Source organism: Epinephelus lanceolatus, chromosome 17 (assembly GCF_041903045.1).
Source record: "Epinephelus lanceolatus isolate andai-2023 chromosome 17, ASM4190304v1, whole genome shotgun sequence".
NCBI classification, from domain to species: Eukaryota; Metazoa; Chordata; class Actinopteri; order Perciformes; family Serranidae; genus Epinephelus; species Epinephelus lanceolatus.
The window spans coordinates 34,532,027-34,555,098 of record NC_135750.1 but is presented as its reverse complement, the minus strand read 5'-3'; the positions used below and the strand labels follow the sequence as shown (position 1 = coordinate 34,555,098).

The 23,072-nt window shown below is 40.2% G+C and overlaps 1 protein-coding gene across 14 annotated transcripts in view; it reads right to left on the bottom strand.

The window, feature by feature from the left end:
• Positions 1-5,001: 5,001 nt before the first annotated feature.
• Positions 5,002-23,072, bottom strand: part of rims1a (regulating synaptic membrane exocytosis 1a) — a 132,478-nt gene continuing 114,407 nt past the window's right edge. For 8 of the 14 annotated variants that reach the window (XM_078176205.1, XM_033613539.2, XM_033613544.2 and 5 more), the window contains 10 exons: positions 22,787-22,896; positions 20,783-20,901; positions 18,168-18,328; positions 17,823-18,037; positions 13,881-13,913; positions 12,468-12,633; positions 9,656-9,768; positions 9,226-9,327; positions 8,887-9,026; positions 5,002-7,488 (listed from right to left, as the gene is read on the bottom strand). In XM_078176205.1, the coding sequence (XP_078032331.1) occupies positions 7,270-7,488; positions 8,887-9,026; positions 9,226-9,327; positions 9,656-9,768; positions 12,468-12,633; positions 13,881-13,913; positions 17,823-18,037; positions 18,168-18,328; positions 20,783-20,901; positions 22,787-22,896 (1,378 nt within the window). In that variant the 3' untranslated portion in view covers positions 5,002-7,269. The remainder of the gene's footprint in view (positions 7,489-8,886; positions 9,027-9,225; positions 9,328-9,655; positions 9,769-12,467; positions 12,634-13,880; positions 13,914-17,822; positions 18,038-18,167; positions 18,329-20,782; positions 20,902-22,786; positions 22,897-23,072) is intronic. The other 6 variants (XM_033613542.2, XM_033613545.2, XM_078176207.1 and 3 more) reach the window with 2 other exon arrangements.

Below are 23,072 nucleotides of genomic sequence, written 5' to 3'. Positions count from 1 at the left end.
TCATTTCTAGTCCTTTTTTTTGGTCATTATGTGTCTCTTGGAAGTCATTATGTGTCTTTTTGTGTTTGTTTTGCCCATTTTTGTAGTTATTTTGTGTCTCTTTGCAGTCTTTTTGAGTCCCTTCCTGGTCAGTACATGTTGATTTGAGTGACGTTTTGCAGGTGAAGGTGAGTGGGGCCCCTGACGCTTTGGGCCCTTGGTCCTGTGCCTGATAGGCCCATTCAAGAATCCATTCATGACCTCCATTTAAAAAAAATAACATACATGCACTTTAGGAAAAGCCTGCTTTTTTACACATCCTGAACTTTCATAATTTAATGTTCAGTTTTCAGACTTTATTGTCTGACTTGTCATTCTATTTATTTCTATATATTACTAGTTCACTCTCTAACTGATTTGTCAACTCAGTGTATTACCTGTCACACCTATAGAGTAATATCAAACTGAGAGGGGGGAATGAGACTGATTTTTAAAGCTTCCACTGGTTTTACCAACTAATTCAGTTCATACAGCTCACCACAAGATGGCACTGAAGAGCTAAAAATGTTTCTCCTCTTTGTGGAGAGTCCGAGCTGCTCTGCTCTGAACAGACTACAGAGCTGCTGTCATTGATGTACATTAGATTTTATTTGTTTTTATTATGTGTTTTATGAATATTATTATGTTTTATGTATCGTATATTCATGTCAGGATTATATTCCCTTTTGTGACAATAAAGTCAAAGTTTGACTGTGTATATTTTACATATCTATTAGAGCATTCACAAAGTAGTTACATTGTCACATGTCAATACCAATCAGCATGTAGCCAATAAAAATTATAGTTTAAAGACTTTCTTACTGAGGAAAACAGTTCTCTCTTATATTAAGCAAAAATTGTTAGAACTGTTCATAAAACAAACACTGAGACTCTCTGAATGGCTACAACACATCCTGATAAGCAGGACTCACCTCTGCCTTGATGTGGGCCGTTTGGGTTAGTGGTTTGATCCCCATCCCCTGCTGTCCACATGTTAAAGTGAGTCGAGACCCTCTGGTTGCTCCTCATGGCCAAGCCAGAGCCTTATGAGTGTGCGTATGACTGGCTGAATCAGAGTCAATGTAAGGGGCTTTTTCCACAGTGGCAGAAATGCACCATGTAAGTTCAGGTGGTTAACTAATGTATGAATAATCACTTTTTTAGAAAGGATCTATTTATTATTATTCATGGTTCATTCTTTACCTGTAGTCCATTTTGGTCTGGAACATTTTACAAAATCTGACACGTTTAGAGAAATGTACACAATGATACAATATTTTCAGTAACATGAAACTGGCATTGTCATATTCAGCATATGTTTCTTTTCCAATACAATAAATAAAGTGATGGAAATGACTGTTGTGGAAATTACATTTTGTTAAAAAAAATCTCATGAAATGTTAGCTTGCTGTTGTCCATTTTAGCACGAGCATTACATTTGCACAATATACACAATAAAAAAAAATCTTATTATTTGTGCATTCAAAGGAAACATGAGCTGTTTGGAAATGACAGCTAATAAACATATTCTCGATTTAACAAAAATTTACCTGGACTTCGTCTTATTTCAGTTCCCTCCACTGAGCTAACTGTCCTCCAGCCACAGCTCTCCTGTCACATGACAAGTCTACAAACTCTTAAAACAAACTCCCCGAATTTACATTTTCCACAGTGTGGTGGAAAAGAAAGTAACCCCAAGGGACAGGTGAACTTTTTTTTTAATGGGGAAAACAAACAAACAAAAAAAAACAAAACATAAAATATATCTTATAACATGAGACATTTCATTAAAATGGGTATTTATGTGTCATTTATATTTGAAGGTCATATTAGATCAGTATCAAATCAAAAATGTAGCTGGGCTGATTGTCCAAAATCTGGCCCAGGGACAAATAAAATACAGCAAAAAAACACACACATAAATAGCCATTTTTTATATAATAAGAATAATGACTGATCCACAACACTTAAGTGACTGTGTTGCTACACATTTACACCTACCCAAACCAATTACGGTAAATAAAACATGTTTGAATGACATTTTCCCATTGGCTTTACCTGCATGAAGATGAAGTCCATTACTTTTCCATCCCTGCTTCAAGTTCTGTTAAGCAGTAAATGAGTCTCAGATAAAATATTAACTAATCATTTTACCATTCATGTGCCTGAGGAGTTCTTTTATTAGGGTGATCCATGTTGCTCCCCTATGTTAGCATGTACCATGTATCAGTCACACTTGTCTGTTAGATGCCATTTGTCCTTTTATCTGTTGTATGCCAGAAGTAAAAACAGTAAATGTGAGCCAACAAAATTATATTTGGTCTCTTTTTTCTTTGTAAAGTAATGTGAGGAGGTGATTTCATTCACAATCACTAATGTGAGTTGAATTATTAGGAAAAATGTCTGAAATTACACAGTTGTGGATACAAATATTAAACATATGTTTCTTTGCCTGGGAAGTATGTAGAGTGGAAAAAACACTGTACAAGAATGTATCTTAAACAATAAGTCAACCCTTGTCATGCCACAGGGTGGCAGCAGTAGCCTGGGATGAAGATTGGTAGGATCAGCCCATACTGAAAAACCTAAAATGATCAAGGACTCACACACAGTGTGGTGGTCAATATTTTTCAAAAACCTAAATTATCATCTATAGTCAGTTATGTAACATTTAACCACCATCAGATAAGTATCTTTCATTGTATAACTTCATAGTAATAATACTTACCATGATGTGTCCACATTCTTACCCTCAGTATGTGGCTAAATGACATAACACTAATGATAAAGTGAGCAAATAAAATCTGTATGTGTACTGGGCCTTCTGCAAACATCTAGTGCCTGCCTATGCATTATAATATTTTTTAATTTTCTACATACTAGAGGTGGGGGGCTGGTGCCACATGGCTTCACACCTAAGTCGCAAATTCAAGGACTTGAGATTTAGACTAATGGCATCAAAAGACTTGACTGTTTTATTAAATATTTGCAATTTTCTTGATATTTAGTTATGTTTTGTTTTTGAAACATGATTGGGTGATTTCTGGTGCAATGATTGCAAACCTGGCAACCTAACAGGGTGACCATATTTTGATTTCCAAAAAAGAGGACACTCGGCCGGCCACGACATAGCCTACTTAAATGATACTCGCAGCTTACTCAAAGATGCCTTATCATTTTAACATATTTAAAATGTATATGTATGGATAGAAAATTCAGTTATATTAAGAAATAATATCTCTCAAAGACAGAAATTCAGATAGGCCCCAATATGGGACACATACACACACTAGAGTGTGGCAATCTGAGCCCAACGGTACCCGACGGGTTGGGCCGGTTTGGTCAAAAATGTAGCTATAAATTGTATTCGGGCTCGGGTCGGATTCGGTCAGCTTTCAGTGAAAATGTAGTGTAAAAATAAATAAAATCCTATTGTCTGTCCTGTTTATTGCTTGGGCACTGTTATTTACGTGACAACACCTGAACATAACACACACAGACACACATTGGCTGTTTGTTTCTACCTCTCTCCTCGCTGGAAGTCTCGGACCTCCAGCCGCCCGCCTCCGCCTTGATTAAACGCTGAAAATAAAATAAAAGAGGGAGACAGGTTTTTCCTATCTTATCTTATTTTGTTTTATTTCTCCCTCTCCCCTCGCTGGAAGCGTCGGACCTCCCGCCTCCCGCTTCTGTCTCAAACACAGAGGTCTCCCTCTCCGCTGAGCACGCCCGGCCTGTTAAATAGCCTGTAACCGTAACAACTGTGTGACACAAACTCAGTGCTTTGGTCATTAAATAATGTCGGACTCGGTTCAGGTTTGGACAGAAATATGCGGCCTGTGCCGCACTCTAACCCACACACACAAACACACAGAAAACCGTACATTATCATCAGTTTATAAAAACCCCCCGGACGCCCCGGACAGAACGTGAAAAGTGGACATGTCCGGGCAAAAGAGAACGTTTGGTCAGCCTATAAGTTCCTAGAACCCAGCAGACCAGCAGGGGCCAACACATGAGGCAGCTATCAGCTAGTCCAAAAATAATAAAATTTAGATTCAAGGATTATGTTGTCTGTGACAGTGGTAAAAGAGATCAGCAATATACCAGGTGTGCAGCTCAAATATCAGTGACACGAGCACCTTAATATCCAACTTAGCCTATGATAGCCTATGTGAATGTGTTATTTTAGCTGACATGTTAGCTAGTCAGACATTAGCTAAAACACTAACATCTTTCAAAAACAAACCCTAACTTATCTACATCTAGACAAATACAATTAGGCAAATTAAAAGTCAAGTCATTTGTCCCAAGTGTAAGTCAACACTGAAGTTATGAATAAGTCAAAGTTGAGTCTTTTGTCAGTGTTAGTCAGACGTTAGCTAGAAAGCTAGCCCATATATTACCATAGACTGTATATTATTTGCTAGCTAGAAAGCTAACGTCAGACCAGATCAACATAATTTCATATGACCTGACTAGTGACTTGCTTGACCTGAGCAATGACTTGACTTGCCTTGATTGACTTATTGCAGGGATTCAAGTTGACTTGCTTAATTCTCACCACAGTAACTTAGAACTTGCTTGAGATTTCAAGGTTTTGACTTGGGACTTGCTTATGACTTGTACATGTGGGGTTCAGCCATGATATTTTGGCCTGCTAACACGCTAATCCCATGGACACAAAACTATTTTTAACAGGCTTCATTGGTGGGACAAGGCAGGATTTTTTACTAACTGTCTTTCACAGCAGCTCGTCTCTTACCTTCATTCTTCAAGGTGATGGATCCAAGAAAAAGCTGGAATATAGCAAGTGCTTATTTTATATAAAGGTAAAAGGTTTACTTTGCATTGTTCAGGCTTTTTCTGTTTATGTGCAACAGTGAAAAATAAACTATCACATCACATTCACATGTCAATACAGCTCTGAGGTCACAAGCACCACAATAATTTGAGACCACTCCATTCGAAAAAGCCATGATCTTCTTCCACACAGTCTTTTATTTGTAAATAATAAAAATGAACTCTTGAATATAAAACATACACATCAGTAGAGCCACATCTGTTATACAAACAAGAACTGTTGCAGTGAATACTTAGTCTTTCGTCTAAAATCGTGGTTTGGGAGTGGGGAGCCATGGGCTGTAAACAATCAGTATTCCTGGAGTAATACTGACAAAGGAAAGGGCAGTCGGCCACACCGCCAAGGGTTTCAACAGAAACATCCGCAAAATATGTCTGCAAAATCAGATTTCTCATTGGCTTTAGAAGTCCAGTCCAAACCAATAGTAATAAACAAGGGAAAGGGGGATTTAAGGAGAAGAAAGTAAACTTTGCTCCAATTGGTTCTGCTTGTTTTTCTGCAACTGGGACAAAAATAAAGGCCTATTATCGCCCCCTTGTGGCTCAGCGCCGCTCAGCGGCTCGAGCACATCCACAGGACGCAAATTCCCTTCAACAAGACCAGGAATGTTTGTGTGTCAGCGATGTTTTGTTTGTTCATAACTTAAGTTCAAGCCGCTCATCCTGGTTTGTATGTACAAGGTGTGCGTGTGTGTGTCAGTGACGGGTGTACAGTCAGATACACTCTTTTTATATTCATATATCTATATCTTTAAAACTTCTGTCAAACTCATAATTATACTTCATATACATTTAGCTGTTATACACACATTCTCTATCTCTGTCTCTAGCCCCGACTGTCGTAAACTACAGTTTAGACACCTACACCCTCAGATACGCCAGGGGCTCGAGTATGCTCAGTACTACAGAACAGCACTGTTTGTCAAAGGGTTCAAAGAAAAAACTGAAACAAAGAGATTTTTTTTTTCGGAGACTTCCTAATATGGATATTTAGACCCAGAGTGGAAGGCGTGGCCTGGGCTGAGTTTGATTCCCCCCCCCGTTGGTTTGCTCCTGTTAGGGGGCGGGGATGGCTTGGCTTTTCTCGGTTTGTATTCATATTCAGTACGAGCAAACTGTACAAGAACATGCAACATACAAGCTGGCCTAAAAGTATGTGGAACTAACACACATAGTCTAGTCTTTTTTTCTGTTTTCGTTTTTTTGAGAATTGTTCGTTTAATTTGTCTCGTCTTCTATTTTACAAAAAAGTAGAGAACAAAACAAAAAACGAAACAAACGGAACAAAAGAAACGTGCATGCAGCTTGGGGCCGGGGCAGGGCGTCCCCGAGTCATGCTGCTCCCTCCTACAGGGGGAGTTTGAGGGGTCGGGAAGGGGAGGAGACCGGGGGTGGGGGTGAGGGTTGGGCAAAGGGTGTTCGGGCGAATGTGACCTGACCTTTGTCATCGGCCTTTGGCGCACCGTCGCTCGAAAACCAAACATACACAGAGGGAGTCTGCACCTTATGGTACCATTCTGAACTCTAGGCAAAACAAAGACAGAAAAAATGATTCTGAATGAAAAAAATAAAAGCAAATAGTCAATTTGGCCTCTATTTTCTTTCCTCTTTGTTTAGACGAACAGCAAAACTTTTATTTTCCTTTGTCTTAATAAAGGAGTCAAGCTTTCCTTGTGCTTGCTTTCATATTTCACATCAAGGCTAAGAATGTGCACTTGCGCTTGCAGGCTCCCTTCATCGAGAGATTGCCAAACCGTGCCAAACCGCTGCCCCTCGTGCTCATTTACGACCACACTGTTACTATGGTAACAGACACAACAGCCAACCTCTATGTGACAGTACAGCTGAATGAAGATGCCTCAGTTTGCTACTCACTAACTCCCACACATTGTTTACACCACTCGTCCTTGTGGCCTAGCAGCAATCTCTACTCTGATTGGCTGGAGGGCTACTGAGTGGAGAACTCCACTTTGATCGGGTGCTCTGATAGGGGCTGAACAAGGAGGTAGGGAGAAAAGAAAGAAAGAAAAACAGTAGCAAGGAGTGAAGAATGCTGGACAGAAACCTCCACTGCTGCAGCTCAGAGGACAAAACAAAGAAAGCAAAGCTTTGAAAACAAAAAGGCATACGGAGGAGGAAGAGGGAAGGCGTGAGACGTGATTGTCAGACTCCAGCTAAGCTTTGATTGGCTAGTTCTGTCTCTCCCTCTCTCTCTTTCTCTCTCTCGTTCCCTGTCGCTCCGTCTGGCTTTTCATTGGTTGACCGAGGGCTTGTCGTTGTTGTCCTCGGGGCGTGTTCTCGCCCTCTGCTCAGTTCTGGTCCAGTAGCTGTGGTCCATTATTTTGTCATTTAAGGGATATTGGGGGATTTGCGGTCGTCACTCGGTCACTAGGACCGAACGCCTGGTGGCGGTCCTGAGCTGTCCAATGACGTCTGAGACGCCAGCCGCGTGAGCGGAGCTAATGTAGGGTCCACCAATGAGGACGGCGGAAACAGTTTGTACCAGCCAATCACCGTGCTTGAGAGGTCCAGCTCCTCCAATAAGATCTGTGCTACACCCATGAAACATTTGTGGTCCAATCGTCCATAGTCGCCCCATACTATCACCTAGAGGAGAAGATGGTACAGATGAGTTAAACTAGGAGGCACTGAGAAAGACATGCACATTATGATTTATGATGATCAAATCAAAAGTCTTTTCCGACAAGTCTAAGTCAAACCTGACGTTTCTTGAGACAAGTCTCAAGTAATTTAAGACAGCTCAGTCAAGTTTCAATCATTTAAGAAAAATCCAGGTCAAGTCTTAATTTGTAAGACAAGGCCATGTCACTCTCAAGTAATCTGAGACAAGTCTAAGTCAAATTTTAAGTAATTCCAAACAAGTTCATATTGAGTCTCAAGTCTTTTCAGACAAGTCCTGGACAAGTTGCAAGTATTTTAAAATAAGTTCTAGTCTGATTGAAAGTCTTTTAAGAAAAGTCCAAGTCAAATCGGACCCTAAAGTCCAAATAAAGTGTCAATTCATTCAAAACGAGCCCAAATCAAGTCTCAAGTCTTTGAGACAAGTTCAATTCAAGTCTCAAGTCATGATAGAAGTCTTTTTCAGACAGCTCCACGTCAAGTCCGACAAAAATCCAGACAAGTCTCAAGTAATTCAAAACAACTCAATCTCGACAAATTTGAGTCAAATTTATGTCATTCAAGACAAGTACTAGTCAAGTATCAAATATTTTAAGACAAGTACAAGTCAAATGTCTAGTAATATGATACAAGTCCAAGTAAGTCTGAAATAGTCAAGACAAGTCAAGTTTTAAGTCATTAAGTCAATGAGTCTAAGGCAAGATTCAAGTCCTAGAGTGTAAATCCAAACATGACGCAAGTCTTCACGAGTAAACGGCAAGTCATTTTCAAGTCTTTCAGGCATCTGAATGCAGACGCAATATCATGGCATTTTCCTCATTAAAATGATTTACATAGCTGAGATATTTCAATGCAAATGGCTAATGATTCAATATTCAAGATGCAGATCAATGCAAAGTCTGCTTGTCTTCTTTTTTATTGCCCAAGAATTTTAATTTTAGGTCAAAACCTGAGACTGAATTGTTTTCGAGTATCAAATTCTAGGGGACTACAGATGAAAATTAGCTAGTAGCTAACTCTGGTACGGCTGAGAGCTGTGCACTGTCCCTGTTAAATAAACAAATAAATTTAAGTGAAATTTTCGTAGCAGTTACGTTTCAAGTCTATCGACTTAAGTTTGTATTTCTGGCATGTAGAAAATTAAACTATGATGTGGTCATTTTCTGTTAATTAAACCATGACCTAAAAGCTTTCTCTACTGCCTGCCATCAATCAAAATAAGTTTCTATTTAAATTATTTCATTAACACTGTCATTACAAAGTTAGTGACAGTTGGTCGTTGAGTCTATTTGACACCCAAGTATTACTGGGTACAACCTCCCACACACACATATACACACACTGAACATACACACAGAAGATTACCTGAAGCACCTTGCCCTGGGGACTCTCTTCGAAAAGCAGGTGCTGCTGGTAGAGCGGCTCTAGGGTCTTTCGTGCAATCTTGGTTTTCTTTTTGGCTTTACAAGTTCCATTATCCAGCAAGTACACCTTGACATAGGGAGCTGGGGATGGAGGGATGGAGTTAAATGGGAGTAAAAAGAAAGAAACGGAGGGTGGATATTATGATGGAGGAGATGACAAAGGGAGACGGGCAAAGCATAAGGAGTAGGGAGGAGGAAGAAGATGAGAAAGGTAGAATATTTGTTGATTTGTTGAGCTGAGTTTGACGTGCTGTATTTAAGGTTTGTGTGTGTGTTTTACCTGGGAGGGATTTGGAGCCTGGTTTGGGGGTAAGGCCTCGTGCCCTGATCACCTCCACCTCCAGCTGGCCTTTCTTATCCATCAAACCGATCTGAACATCACCTGTTTGTGTAGGAGACATAATCAAACACACATACAAACCACAGTTACACCAATTATTGTACGATTATCATAAAGCTACTTAAAAGTTTTGATCCTGATCTCAATATATACACATATATATACACATTTTAGCTCTTCTCTACATTCTGAAAGCAGCATGTACACAGCATATACAGTATATACACATTAACAAAAAGGGCAAGTACAATGGTAGTCCTCTGTTTTTACATGTGAAATACAACTACTATTTGTAGTTTCATTTTTGCATTACAAATATAGAAATTTTGGGTATGGAATGTGCAGTGGATTTGATGGAGCCATCACTCACCCATGGCAGGTGTGGCCAGTGTTTGCCGACCAACCAGCTGACCGGGGCCTAAACCATCCAGGAAATCACTGAACTGACTATCGGCACCCAACCGCATACCTGAGAAGATCAGACTGACACAGGCACATACACACTAATTATTCATAAGGTCCTACAACACCACTTACAACACATACCATAAGATGCAATTATAAGTTTGGGAAAACAAACGTTACTGTCACCCTACACTATACTGTTATACGTTATACCATGGCACAGTGCATATTCAACTGCTTGGGTCTCTATAATCAATTTTAATACTAACTGTATTAAGAGGAAACAGGACTTTGGAGTGAACAAATCAAACATGCACATGGAAGCCAAAAAGCCAAAAAGTCTTCTTTTTGCGTATCATTGGTTATGATCCTTGCTGTCACAATTTGCTGCCTGTCGCCTACTGGTGTAATAAAAGCACGGCAGTGACTTGTTCCTCAAAATTTCTGTTTACCCCCCAACAAATACTAGATTTAGCATAAGAGAGGTCTAACAAGAATAACACCACGTCTGCACAGGAGGCTTAGCATGAGTAGCATGTTATCAGAGCAGAGGCATGCCCCAAAAGCAGCGCTGGGTTTTAAGGCCCTGACACACCAAGCCGACAGTTGGCTGTCTGTGAGCTGTCAGCTGTAGTCTTTGTGGTGTGCTCATGTGCAACTTTTTTGGCCGCAATATCAGGCACCGCAGCAGTGGGCCTTCGTCACTGCTACTTCTCTGAGGTTGGTTTAGTGTGTCTGGGCCTTTAAAGCCAATTTTATATCGTGGCCAGAGTGTAGCATTTCAACTTCTGGGTTCATCACTTGATGCCACTGGGTCCGAAAAGCCTTTTCCCATAGATTTACACTGTGCAAGAGACTTTAAGACCGTGAAATGACTTGTTTCACTTTCAGAATTTGAGTCATTTGGTCCAATAACATTTTGAAAGTCTAGAGAAGCCCCACAATTAAATTACTTCATCCTCATTGGATGTTGTGAAGGGCTAAACTGGAAGCCAGTGAAAGCCTCTGGTGCACTCAATCTACGGACCCCATGATACTTGGGAACTCAAACTTTTTTGCTTCATGCACCACGGAACAACTTTCAAAATAAGGTGATACACTGGCTATACCGTATCCAGTTCTCTTTATACATCCGTGAGCAGTAGCAGCGGCTTCAATCCTCTGTCTAAGTCGGCATAGGCTTTTAATGTATGTATAGCACGGTTGAAAGTCGTGCAGTTACGTGGTCTGTGTAGACAGCTGGAGTGATTGATTAAAATAGAAACCCTATCAGAGGGGTTATACAGCCATGCTAGCAGCTCTGTGAGGTTATATTTGGCAGTGCTTTGAGCTTAATGCTAATGCAATGCAAACACTCTCATGTTAAAGGAAATGACCACTTTAGAATGAAAATACAGACAGTACTTACTCACCCTCATGCCGACAAGAAGTCCAGTGTAGTTTTTTAATCCATAAAACTCATTCGGGGTATCGAAGGATAACAGCTAGCCGGATTTTTCCATACACTTGAAGTGACTCATGAATAAGAACGTCTCTGAACGTTCTCGAGTCTCGCGCAAGTTGCCATGTAAACACAGCACACCTGCAGGGCAGGCTAACTGACCACGGTGAGAAATTATGCTATAAAAGTGGAGTAAATTATGTCTTTTCAAGTCAATTTTGCATGCCACGGCTTCAGGGCACTTGGATTACGATGGACAAGCCGTTCTGACATTTCTGAAATGCATTAGCAGAGTTTTATTACATTTTCAAAATGATTTTAGACATGGGTTCGATGCACTTAAAGTATATGGAAAAATCTGGCTAGCTGTTATCCTCCGATACCCATAACAAGTTTTGTGGATTAAAAAACCGTGGTCAGTTAGCCTGCCCTGCAGGTGTGCTGTGTTTACATGGCAACTTGCGCGAGACTCGAGAACGTTCAGAGACGTTCTTATTCATGAGTCACTTCAAGTGTATGGAAAAATCCGGCTAGCTGTTATCCTTCGATACCCCGAATAAATTTTATGGATTAAAAAACTACACTGGACTTCTTGTCGGCATGAGGGTGAGTAAGTACTGTCTGTATTTTCATTCTAAAGTGGTCATTTCCTTTAAGCATGTGTCATATTTACCATATTAAACATTTCGGTTTAGCATGTTAACATGCAAACATTTGCTGATTAGCGCTAAACAAAAGAGACAGGTGAGGCTGATGGGATGCTATTGGTTTTACGGGTATTTGGCCTTAAACTAAACGACTGGATACATTAAAAATGATGGCGCTAGAAAAGTTGGAGGATCACCAAAGTTATCACAATTCATCCTGAGGGGGACATTAATGTGAGTACTGAATTGCATGGTAATTCATAGTTTCTGAGATATTTCAGTCTGGACCGTACCTCCAGATGAAGACAGAAGCTCAACATGAAGAGTCAAGTTTGTCAGATTGGCTTAGAATTGTAGCTTCTGAAAGACTATCTTGACTCTGAATTTAAGACATCATCATATCCTCTTTGAACTTATCATAATGGTACCAAGGACAGAGTTTCAATGCACAAGCACCACTCCAATCCTTCCTGAGAGTACCTTTCGACTGTATACAGGCTTTTGTCAAGTTCCTGTTTTTCTATGTTGTTAAAGTTGCTAAAATGCCATCTTAGCTGTTAGCTTAGTAGACTAACCATCTCAAGACTCTTTGTGAAGTTCTCACAGTGTGCTGAAGTACCCTCCTCATATATTCTATGTAAAATGCACTCTGTGTTCACATATAGGCCTATCCTCTAGTGTGTACGTACTTCCCCTCAGAGCTGTAGCTGTTCATGCTGCCATCAGTCGACTCTCTGCTGGCCTGCCGATTCATGGCTGACCCTCCTCGTGGGTACTCCACTGCCATGCCTGTCTCCACGCTCCTCTGGATGCTGCTGCTGCCACCCTTACTCGACTTTTTACCTGCTGATGCTTCTGCGGCAAACACAGAAAAGAGGCGTTAAACTATTAAACTTATTATGTGCCACCTTAACCAAAACTGTTACCAGTTATCAGGCATCTCATGTACCCATAATTCAAAGTGAAACTGCACTATGTTTTGCATCAGTTCAAGGTAGTAACTCTGAAAAGCCTGATAACTTTAGGCCTGAGGTTCATCAATATGCAGGCCATCCCATGCAAATTAATATTCCATGGTGACCTCAGCAGCATCTCAAAACATGGATATAAAAAAGTAGAAAATAAAAAATCCAGAAATGATATCTAAAAATATAAAAAGAAAAATATATAGCAATCTTCGGGACGCTAGAAAAAAAGGTTTTGTGTAGAAAATCACATCTAATATTGTAAAAATAGGAATTAATATGTCTTGTTATTTTGGTGATGAGGTCACTGCAGGAAGACAGCATGGCTTAGTCAATCCACCCCAATCTTGGATGTTCGGCAGGGATGTAAAGGTAAAGCTCAGAGGGTTGAAGAAATCATACAGTGCATAGCTGCACTTAAAGGGGGAGTTCAGATCTTATTTAAAGCCTGCTCTTTTCATCGTAAACACATGACTTCATTTCAGTCCACCCAAAAAGAAAAGCAGTGTTTCAGATTTGGTTTCTTTTTGTTCGTGAAATGAAAGCAGTGAATGTGAAAATGCAGATCCTGCTCTTACGTTGCAACAATCAGACAATTGAGACAAATATTTTTGTTTCAGTCAGGCTTCTTGAAGAGCTGAACACAATGGTGACAGAGGAGGGTGGAGTAAGGAAGCGTGCCGGAGACAGAGTTCAGGAGGGGCTGGAGGTGCTGGGAACTTTTGTCTACCTAACAGAGCTATTCTACAACTCTCTCTTGCTATCATTCTCTCTTCCTATGACTCCCTGTCTTCCTGGGTTTGGTCTATTTCATCTGCATCTCTTAAAACCCTTTAAAGTGTATTGTGATGCTTCATTAAATCACTTATTTTTCAATATATCTCAATGTAATTAGAAAAACATCAGAGAAGTTACAGTTAACAACTGCTACCTAATTTATTTAATCCTGCTATGTAATATAATACTATATAATATAATACCATGCTTGGTTTATCATGCACCAACAATGTAACTCTATGGCACCTATAAATACTCAGAAGCATCACCTTAAGTAAAGTACAGTTAACCTTTCTACCTGTCTTACAGTGTCTGACTGCCTTCCTTTCAAATTGTCTGTCTGTCTAACTATTGCTTTACCTTTCTGTCTGTCCGCCGCCTTACCCGCCGCCTCTGAAATAACACACACAACAACAACAAAGCCAATAAACAACAACATAATCAGAAACAACAGCAACACTGGATACACTGGTAAAAAGATCTATTTGTGTGTTAACAGTGTGACCTAGGTGTCTATCTGTATTTAAGTGTGTATTCACAGTATGTGAGTGTGTGTTTTTGTCCTTTTTGTCCTCTGTATAGCTAAAGATGCACCAAATCCATTTATAAATGCACCCATGATGCATTTCTGCACTGTCTCTCCATGAGGCAAAAGAGTTTCATTGCCAATGTCTTTGACAAAGAAACCGTAGCTGCAGCTGTAATCAGGTGCTGAGCTCCAGTCTACATTTAACGTTTAAAGAAATTACAATAAAACTAAAGGTACCCTGTGGAGTTTTCAAAAGAGGCCCTAAAAGGCAGGGTCAATTTTTTCTTTTTTTTACAGGCAATGTTGGCTCCTCTCTCCTCCTCTAATATGGACAGCAGCACTATCCTTGGTGCTGAAACAACAGCTTTGCAAAACCTAACCTGCTGGCTGGTATTTGAAGTGCATGCGGTAGGCTAATCAGGGTTTTGTGGGAAACTAGATGTTTAGGGCTGGTGGCACCACGGCACAGTTCCTTTATGTTTTATAGTGGAAACTTTTCATTAGTTAACTGAGAAGGCAAAACCTTCTGTTTATGCTATATCTGGCTGAAGTTTTTAAGCCCTTTGTATTGTGCACTAAGCAATTCATTCTGCACAGCTTCCTTATTCTCAAAACAACCTACTCAAGCCTAAAAGTATATCGTCTACGTAGAGGAAAACACCCCTAACGTAGGAGATCATATCTCGTACGAGGGAGACAACATCCTGTCTGTAGGAGATACCATCCCATATATAGGAGGTAGCATCTCATCGAGGTGGTGGAAAAAAAATCGATACAGCATAGTATCGCGATATTTTGTATGGCAATATTGTATCAATACATGGACACCAAGTACCATGTGCAAATGCACATTTTAATACAACTTATGGTACTAGAATAATAAAATCAATTGCTTTTTCAGTCCACTAGATGGTGCTGATGTTTTCTTTCCTGGTGAGGTCAGCAGAGGTCTCAGTCAGGGACATTTGGCAGAAAGTTCATCAAAACAAAGATGGAGGTGCCAGAGAAAGAAATCAGAAACATGCCATCGGCTTTTAAATCAAACGTCTCAACTTATTTTGGATTTCATAAAATACTACAGAAATGAGGGCTCACATCACACGCCACCACCCAGAGACTGCGTTAGCCGCTGATGGCCAAGCTAATGCTAAACCTGCTCCGTCGAAAAACCAACCAACACTGGACACACTTAGCTTGACAAAGCTAAATCCAACTCTGAGAGAGCTAAGAAAATATCACATCCCATCACCTACTTCATGTGCAAAGATCTGCGACCATACAGCATTGTTTAAAACAAAGGCTTTTGTTACATGCTAAAAACACTAGGGCTGTACCCAAATATTTGGATATTCGAATATTCGTTTCTATGGGTAGGTATTCGTTATGAAAATTTGGTATTTGATATTCGTTTTTTTTATTTACTTTTGTTTTTGCTTTTTGTTTTACATATTAGCTAAAGCTAAATGTAGTCTTTTTGTTGCTGGTAAATGTAGGTTATCAATAAAAATCAAAACTTTTAAACTGCATTGTTAAAAATGTGAAAATATAGTATAGCCTACCAACTGAGTTTGTGCGCACGGCAGGCTTGAGCGCATCTGTCTGAGGCTGTGGATCAATGCCAAGTTTTACCAGTTTATCACTATTCCCTCTAACTTGTAGCTGTTTTTTCGTTATCTTTTGAATTTAATATGAATTATGGAACCGTTTTTGTCAACGTTTGTTTCCCCCGTTTTGTACAATAAATTATTGTTTAAAGTTTCAACAAGTTTCTTTTGGAGTGTGTGACACAAGTGTGTTTTGAAAACGGACCGCGGACTGTCACCTACTCAGCGCATCAGTACCTTTGGATGCCATGACAGTAATAGATTATAGATTAATAGATTATAATAATAATGTCAAAATATCATTTACAGATCGATTTAACAGACAATCACTGCTGCCCGACCTGCAGGTCCATTTGCGGGTCCCGCGGGTTACGGGTCGACCGGCGCATCACTACTCAGCTCAGTCTATAAATGCTGTACACACAACAGTAAGGCTATAGACATTATATTCTTCAGGCCGGCAGAACCAGCAGCGCATCGGCTCTACAGTGCACGGCACTGCTGATTAACCATTTTATTGCAGCACAGAGTGTCTGCCAGCAACCAATTACTTGCAGAGGCTTCCTACAACTTGTTTCAACGGTTCCGATTTAATCAGAAGACAAATTAAACAGGATGACTAGCCAATGTGAAAATCAAAAGAAAGCATAGAATAATGTACTGAAGGAGACTGTTGTGCCATCACATTTTTTTGTGGTTTGAGAGCAAAGATCCGGTCGCTGCTGTGCAAAACTCCGCAATGCAATTAGGTCCGAAAAAACCCCGGAGTCCCCCCCCCCCCAAGCCCTAAAAAACACTGGAACCCAGGTATGTGACTCTGCCCCGATATTTTTTCACCGATACAGTCGTACCAAAGCTCTACAGAGAAGTGAACCATAAAGTTGAGGAATCTTTGAGTACAGCAGGAAGGGTGGCCTTAACTTGTGACACCTGGACCCCGAGGTCAGTGGATTCATATATGACTATAATGGCACATCATCTTACAGAGAAATGCTGACTGCTGTCTCACGCAAACTAGAGCAGTACACGAAAGTCACACTGGAGCAAACATTGCAGACCTCCTGCAAAATGCAGCACGACAATGGGGGACTGGGGTTGTAACAGACAACGCTTCTAACATGGGTGCTGCCATTCAAATAGTGGGATACCTGCATGTGAGGTGTTTAACTCACATACTTAATCTGGCCTCACAGAGGGCGTTAAATCTGCCAACAGTTAAGTTTATCAGGTGTATGCACAGTATGTAAGGGATAATTTGTCATATGTAGGTGATAATATCTCCAATGGGAGATATGAACCTTTGGCCACATTGCCCGCAATTATTTTTCCTTGCCTCTCAGGGTTTCCGTAGTTTTCATTGTAAAATTATATACTAATTTAAATTTCACATTTACCCCCAAACACATCATGTGTGTGGTCAAAATTTCATGGTACTTTCAGTGCACCATAGTGACCACACAGTCCCAATATGTCCACTATCCACTGACCACACCAGCATTACTGATGGGTGTGACTGGGGTGCAACACACTTGAAACTTTAACTGGAAATGGCAGCAAAACCTTTTTAGCCTGCTTGTTACTCTCTAAAACCACTAAGTGTACTATTTGAAAATGTCTGACTTTGGCACCCCACGAAAGGTAGTATCAAAAAAGACATTGTAGCTGGGATTGTCTCATTTGTCTACCAACAAAAATGTAATCACAATAATTTGAAAGATTCTATAATCACATAAAAATGTCTGCATTCAGTGGCTTTAAGAAAAGTGTCTTTTAATCATAATGTGCTGCTTCAGCTTTACTGATAGACATTTTACATTAGCCTTTTAGTTTGTCCATCATCTTCCAAAGGCAAAGAATTAATTACCACACAATATAAAACAGACTAGATGCCATTAGAGGCTGCCAATCTCCTTGGCGAAGGTATTATTTATTTACAGTAATTACACTAATGTCTCAAAATTATTGTGGTAGTAATTCTCTGATGAAATCATACACACAGCAACTTTAAAGTCCTTCACTGAGGGTCTGTGCATGGTTGTTGGTGCCGTGTAGTTCAAGGGAGGATAAGTGGGCCTGTTACTGCTGTATAACAACCGTGTCTTTCTTTCTTTCTCTCTCTGTGCGTTTGTGTGATCATTTCTCAGACTGTCAATCAGACTGCTCTCTGACCTGTCTGGCTGAGTTGCGAGGTACTCCGGCTGCGTCTGGATGGCAGGATGGCAACAACACGTTGGCTGAGGCTCGAGCGCCGCTTCTTGATCCCGCTTCCCAAGCTCCCGAGCGCTGTGTCTGATTGGCTGCCATCGGCATGCTCCATGCCGTAGATCTCACCACTCACGCTGGTGCTCTTCATCATGTGGCGACCCGTTGCGCGCATGGCCCTGCTGAGCATTGAATGTCACCCAAAAAGTTAATTTCTTGTGACTTCGTAATTCCTTTACTCGACAAGCAAACATGAGCAATAATACAAAAAAGCAAAGTTAGTGTCTAAATGAGTGAGTGTGTGTTTTTAACCTAAAGCGTCCCCTGGGTCTCTCTGACTGGATGGACATGTAGCTGGTGCTACTGATGCGAGAGGCACTGCTGGTTCGAGAGATGGCTGACACGTCGCTGACATCACTGTCTGAGGACTTATGGGAAACGTTCTCACTGCTCCTCCTCTGGTCCTTGTAGAGCTACAGGAAACACAATACATGTTGCTACACAAAATGTTGCTAGTAAATACAGCATTAGTTACTGAAAAGCCTTCATTGAGATTATACTGGTCAATAAACAATCTAACAGGAGAGGTACTAATGATGAACCAGTCAACATTTCTATTTCAAGAGTGGATCAAATACCAATGTGTGGGGTTGAGAGAGGTTGCTCATTGTGAAGAACCCAGAGATGATTATTACTTGACTCAGCAGCTCCCCTATGCTACCTGCAGAGCATTGTAGCATCTTTCAGCTCATTGTTATGGCTTGTGACCCATACCTTTACTGTTTAAGTTCACTCTCAGTGCTCTCATCAGCCTTTTTTCAGCCAGAGTTAGCGACAAGCTGGTGAACATAGTAGAGCAGTTAGCAGCTAATGAGACAGATAGTTTCCTCAGAAGTTGGTGGAGACCAAAACAGAGCTAAAGGAAAGTGAATATTGGACTACCATTCGTCACATGGCAAGAAACACGTCTGCAAATGAATGCTAAAGTTGTTCCACGTCTGCTGGTTGTGTAAGGCACTTAATGCTAACAATCATACCAGCCATACCAAATGTATAAGCCCATAACATCAGAGAGAAAAATCTGTTTGCAAGGCTGGAATTTCCATGTTGCAAAAATATTTTATGTGTCCTTGTGTTTTTTTTGTTTTTTTTTAAGGTTTAGGGGGTCGGATTAAAGACGATATAGTGGTAGAAATAGAAGGTAATATTCACTATGTTTTCATTAATTTATAATCACCTGAAATTAAGAATCACTGTGTTTTCGTTACCCTAAAATGAGCCCTTTATATCTACATATGGAAAGGGTCCTCTCCCGCGGAGGTTGCCATGTTGTTCTGCAGTAGCACAGAACAACAAACCAAACACTGGCTCTTGACAGGGCCATTCGTGTTTTTGCGTCAGCCACCATGGTTCTCCTACATGCTTAGCACACAGAGGAGTTTCAGTTGGTTGCAATCTGCAACCTCATCACTAGGTGCCACTAAATCCTACACACTAGACCTTAAATGTTTAATAGTTGCTCAAGGCTTTAAAAGCCCTGCACATTCTCACGGGTGTTTTTACGTATTCAAAATTAAATTAGTGCCTTGCTTAATTTTAAGTCTACTCACACAAGATTAAAAAACTCTATCTGTTAATTGGAATGAGGTGTAACTGACAGGTGAGTGATAGGTCTTATTCATGGCAGATGTTTTGGCATGTCTTTGAAGGAAATTAAGTTGAAACTGACTCTCCAGCACCACCTTTTACAACATTTAAACCAACTGAGCCAGCCTTAATGTCATCAGTTAGACCTGTGATTTTCCTGCAATGCATACTCAAAATGTCTGTTGTTAAAAAGAACTGAGTAGGAGACACAGGGAGATGTCAATCAAGCACAGTCTGTCTGACTCATGGCAAATAAGTGAAAACACCTGTTTTGGTTCCTCCTAGGGTGTGTTGAACGTTGTCACAATAGTGTTTTTTGCAATACTAATCTTACTAATCCAGTTCACATGCAAAGTATTGCATATATATTGTACAATGTATTAATACAATAACAATTTTCATGTCTAAGTACAATGGTGGTCTGTAGGAATCCCATAACCTGAACTGACTGTAATGAGACAGTCACCTCAGTCCTATCAGAGTATTGTTATTATTATTAATTATTATTATTATTATTAATTTTAAAGGAGAGTTCCTTTCATTGCTGTTTCACATTCCCATCTTTGAAAAGAAAACATTTCAACATATTAAGTTTAAACAGATGTTTCAGAAGCTTATATAAGATAAACCCTTTCTGTTATACACACATTAACAATTCAGATTTTACATTAGCATATAAAAACTATTATAAATCTCAAAATGATTGGGCCTTGATAGCGTGTTATTACTTTCTACATGATTTCAACCGTACCATAGCGTTTCTGACACTTTCAGATGTTTTAGTCAGTTTGTGCTGATGATCTATACTGTCAGATTTAAATCATTCTACATTCAGTCAGATGGGGGACAGTGTAATGCATCACCATGACAGCACTGACACTATGCATACAAAAAAGTGAAACTACTGGCATGTAGGCATGTGTGAAAGTCAGGTTATCACCATTAAACTGTCAGTTCTCTGTAAGTTAGGGACAGGAAAACCAGCCAGTATGGATTATACACTTCTGTATTCGAGGTGTTCGGTGCATTCTTGAGTGACTGCCCACTTGGAACCAATTCATTTTATTGAGTGGTCTTCACCATTACTGTAACATAATTTATTACTTTCTTAGACAGTAAATGCAATTCACTGCAATGCACTTCAGCAACATTATGGCCCATGCTCACTGGCTGGATCACGTATTGTCCCCCTCCATTCTCCTGATGAGTTGGTTTTAAAGTGAACTGTCAGGCTAAATGAAGCCAAGAAAAAGAAAAAAAAGAAAGAAGTGGTGGCCCACCTCCCGTTTGTTCTTGAGGGCTCGGTCCAGGTCCTGTTGGCTGGAGGTGGGGGCTGCTGACACCCGGTTGGAATGAACCCTCATCTGGAGCTGACGAACACACTCCTCTGCTACCAGGGCTACACACACACACACACACACACACACACACACAGTCAATAAGCTTGCACTTATTTAGACACTGCAAAGTGACCCTATTTGCAGAGCCTAAAAATTTAGTCCTGAAAAAGCTGGACACACTGATGTCACCTTTTAGTTTGGATGAAATATCAAGACTGTATTCATTAATCTTGGTCGTTCAGGTCAAATCGCGAGTGTAATATATCAGTGGATTCAGTAGCTGCAACAGTTACAGGTTTGTATTTTTCTGCTTTACTAATTAACCTCAGAGTGTCCAACTCAACTTTGGAAATGCACTCAAGATAGGATCCTTGTCTGACCAGCCTATGAGTAAGAATTTACTGAACATCATTATAATTTTACTGACGTATGAAAAGATAACAACTTGTAGTTTTACAGGGGGTTATTTGGCTAAAAAAAAGGAGAGTGGTGACTTCCCAGAGTCTTGTCAGCAGTGTGAGGTTGCCAGACAACCAACAGATACTTTAGGAAGTCACAAAGCCCATGCTTTATTTGCTCTGTCAGATGCGTCTGGGCCATTTATCTAATATGTGGCGGATTTGATAGGATGATTGACAACATGTGGAGCCTTCACATATTACGCAAAATCTGTGATGATGTCATTTTTGGCTTGTGCACTCTTACGCCAGGGAACATGACGGTGAATATAAACTTTATTTAGTAAAGAGGAGAGCAGTTGAGGCATTATGAAAACAACCAAGATGGCAGCAGCGACTGCAGAACTTTCCTCTGAAGTACTACTTCCAAATTTGAATGAAAAAAAGAAAAAACAGTAAGAGTCTTTCACAGATATATTGATGCTACACTATCACAGCTCATCTCTGCACTCTGTCATCTGTTTACATTTGTCCGTCACTCAGGGTTATGCCGCGTTGGGTTGCTCTGACTGGTTATAGGTCTGTCCAACTGTGTCCAAAGACATTTTGATCTGCGGCCGTTGATAACGCCCCTTGGAAACTGAATAGGAACTATGAGGTTCCAGGCTAATTCACATTTGCGAATTGGTCTGGTGATGCCAGGCTATAAATCATAGAGAGTGATGGAGGAAATGCCCTGCTAACTCTTAGCTGGACTGCTTGAATCCAAAAAAAAAAAAAAAAAGGATTCCTTAAACCAAGATTTATGTATTTTTGCCCTTACAGAAGTATTTCACTGCTGGAACAATGGTCTTATCATAAAACTGGCCTCTCTATGCAGTAGAAAGATGGCCAGCTGATAATAAAGGATCTTGAATTACAGTTAAATAGTAACTTAAAATTTGTTTCTGAAAGGTGAGAAATAGGCAATGCAACATTGGTTCATATTTGATCAGCACTGTTTAGTTTTACAGTTTGATCTCAGTTTTTTCAGCCTCCATTTTGACAATACAGGAAAACAGTATGCAACCCACTTCCTGTTCAGAAACTCTCATATTACAGCCAAACAGTAGAATAAAATATGATACGATGACATTTTAAGTGAGAAATAGGCAATACAGAATCTTGGTTTATATTTGATTAGGACCACCTAGTTTTAATGTTTGGTCTGACTTTAAGAGAGGGGTATCTCTTTCTCTCTCTCAATCTGCATCCATACTCTTTGTGACCGGGGTAATGGGCATACAAAAATGACTTCATTTACACATATCTTAATCACCCAAAGATGGTTGAAAATTGGGAAAGTATCCTTTTAACAATAAAGCATGTGCGTTCTGAAGATGTAGGCATGTGGGTTTGTGATAATAACAATGTCTGAATGGTGCTGCATCAGCACAGGAAACAACTCATCATGGCGGTTACTTGCCAATGCTGTTAGTGTACAAATTATCCCTCACTTGACTTACACGTGACTCAGTTTTACACACACATAATCATTAGCACATACCTTGTTCTACGGTGCTGCTCTTGGGGGGAAGCTGTGGGAGTTGCCTCACTCTGCGGGCTGAGGAGGACGTCACTGAGGAGGAAAGAGACGTACCACCTTGGAGGTGGCCCCTAATACAAAATAACATGACAGAGAGGAAAACACCCAGAGGGTGGGAGAGATGGAAAGAGGGGAGAGAAGAAGAATGAACAAAAGCAAGGATAAAAAGAATGGGGATACAAAAAGAGAGAACGTGAAATTAAAGTTTTTAAATGGTTTGTGATCCAGGGTGCACACTGCAGCAGCA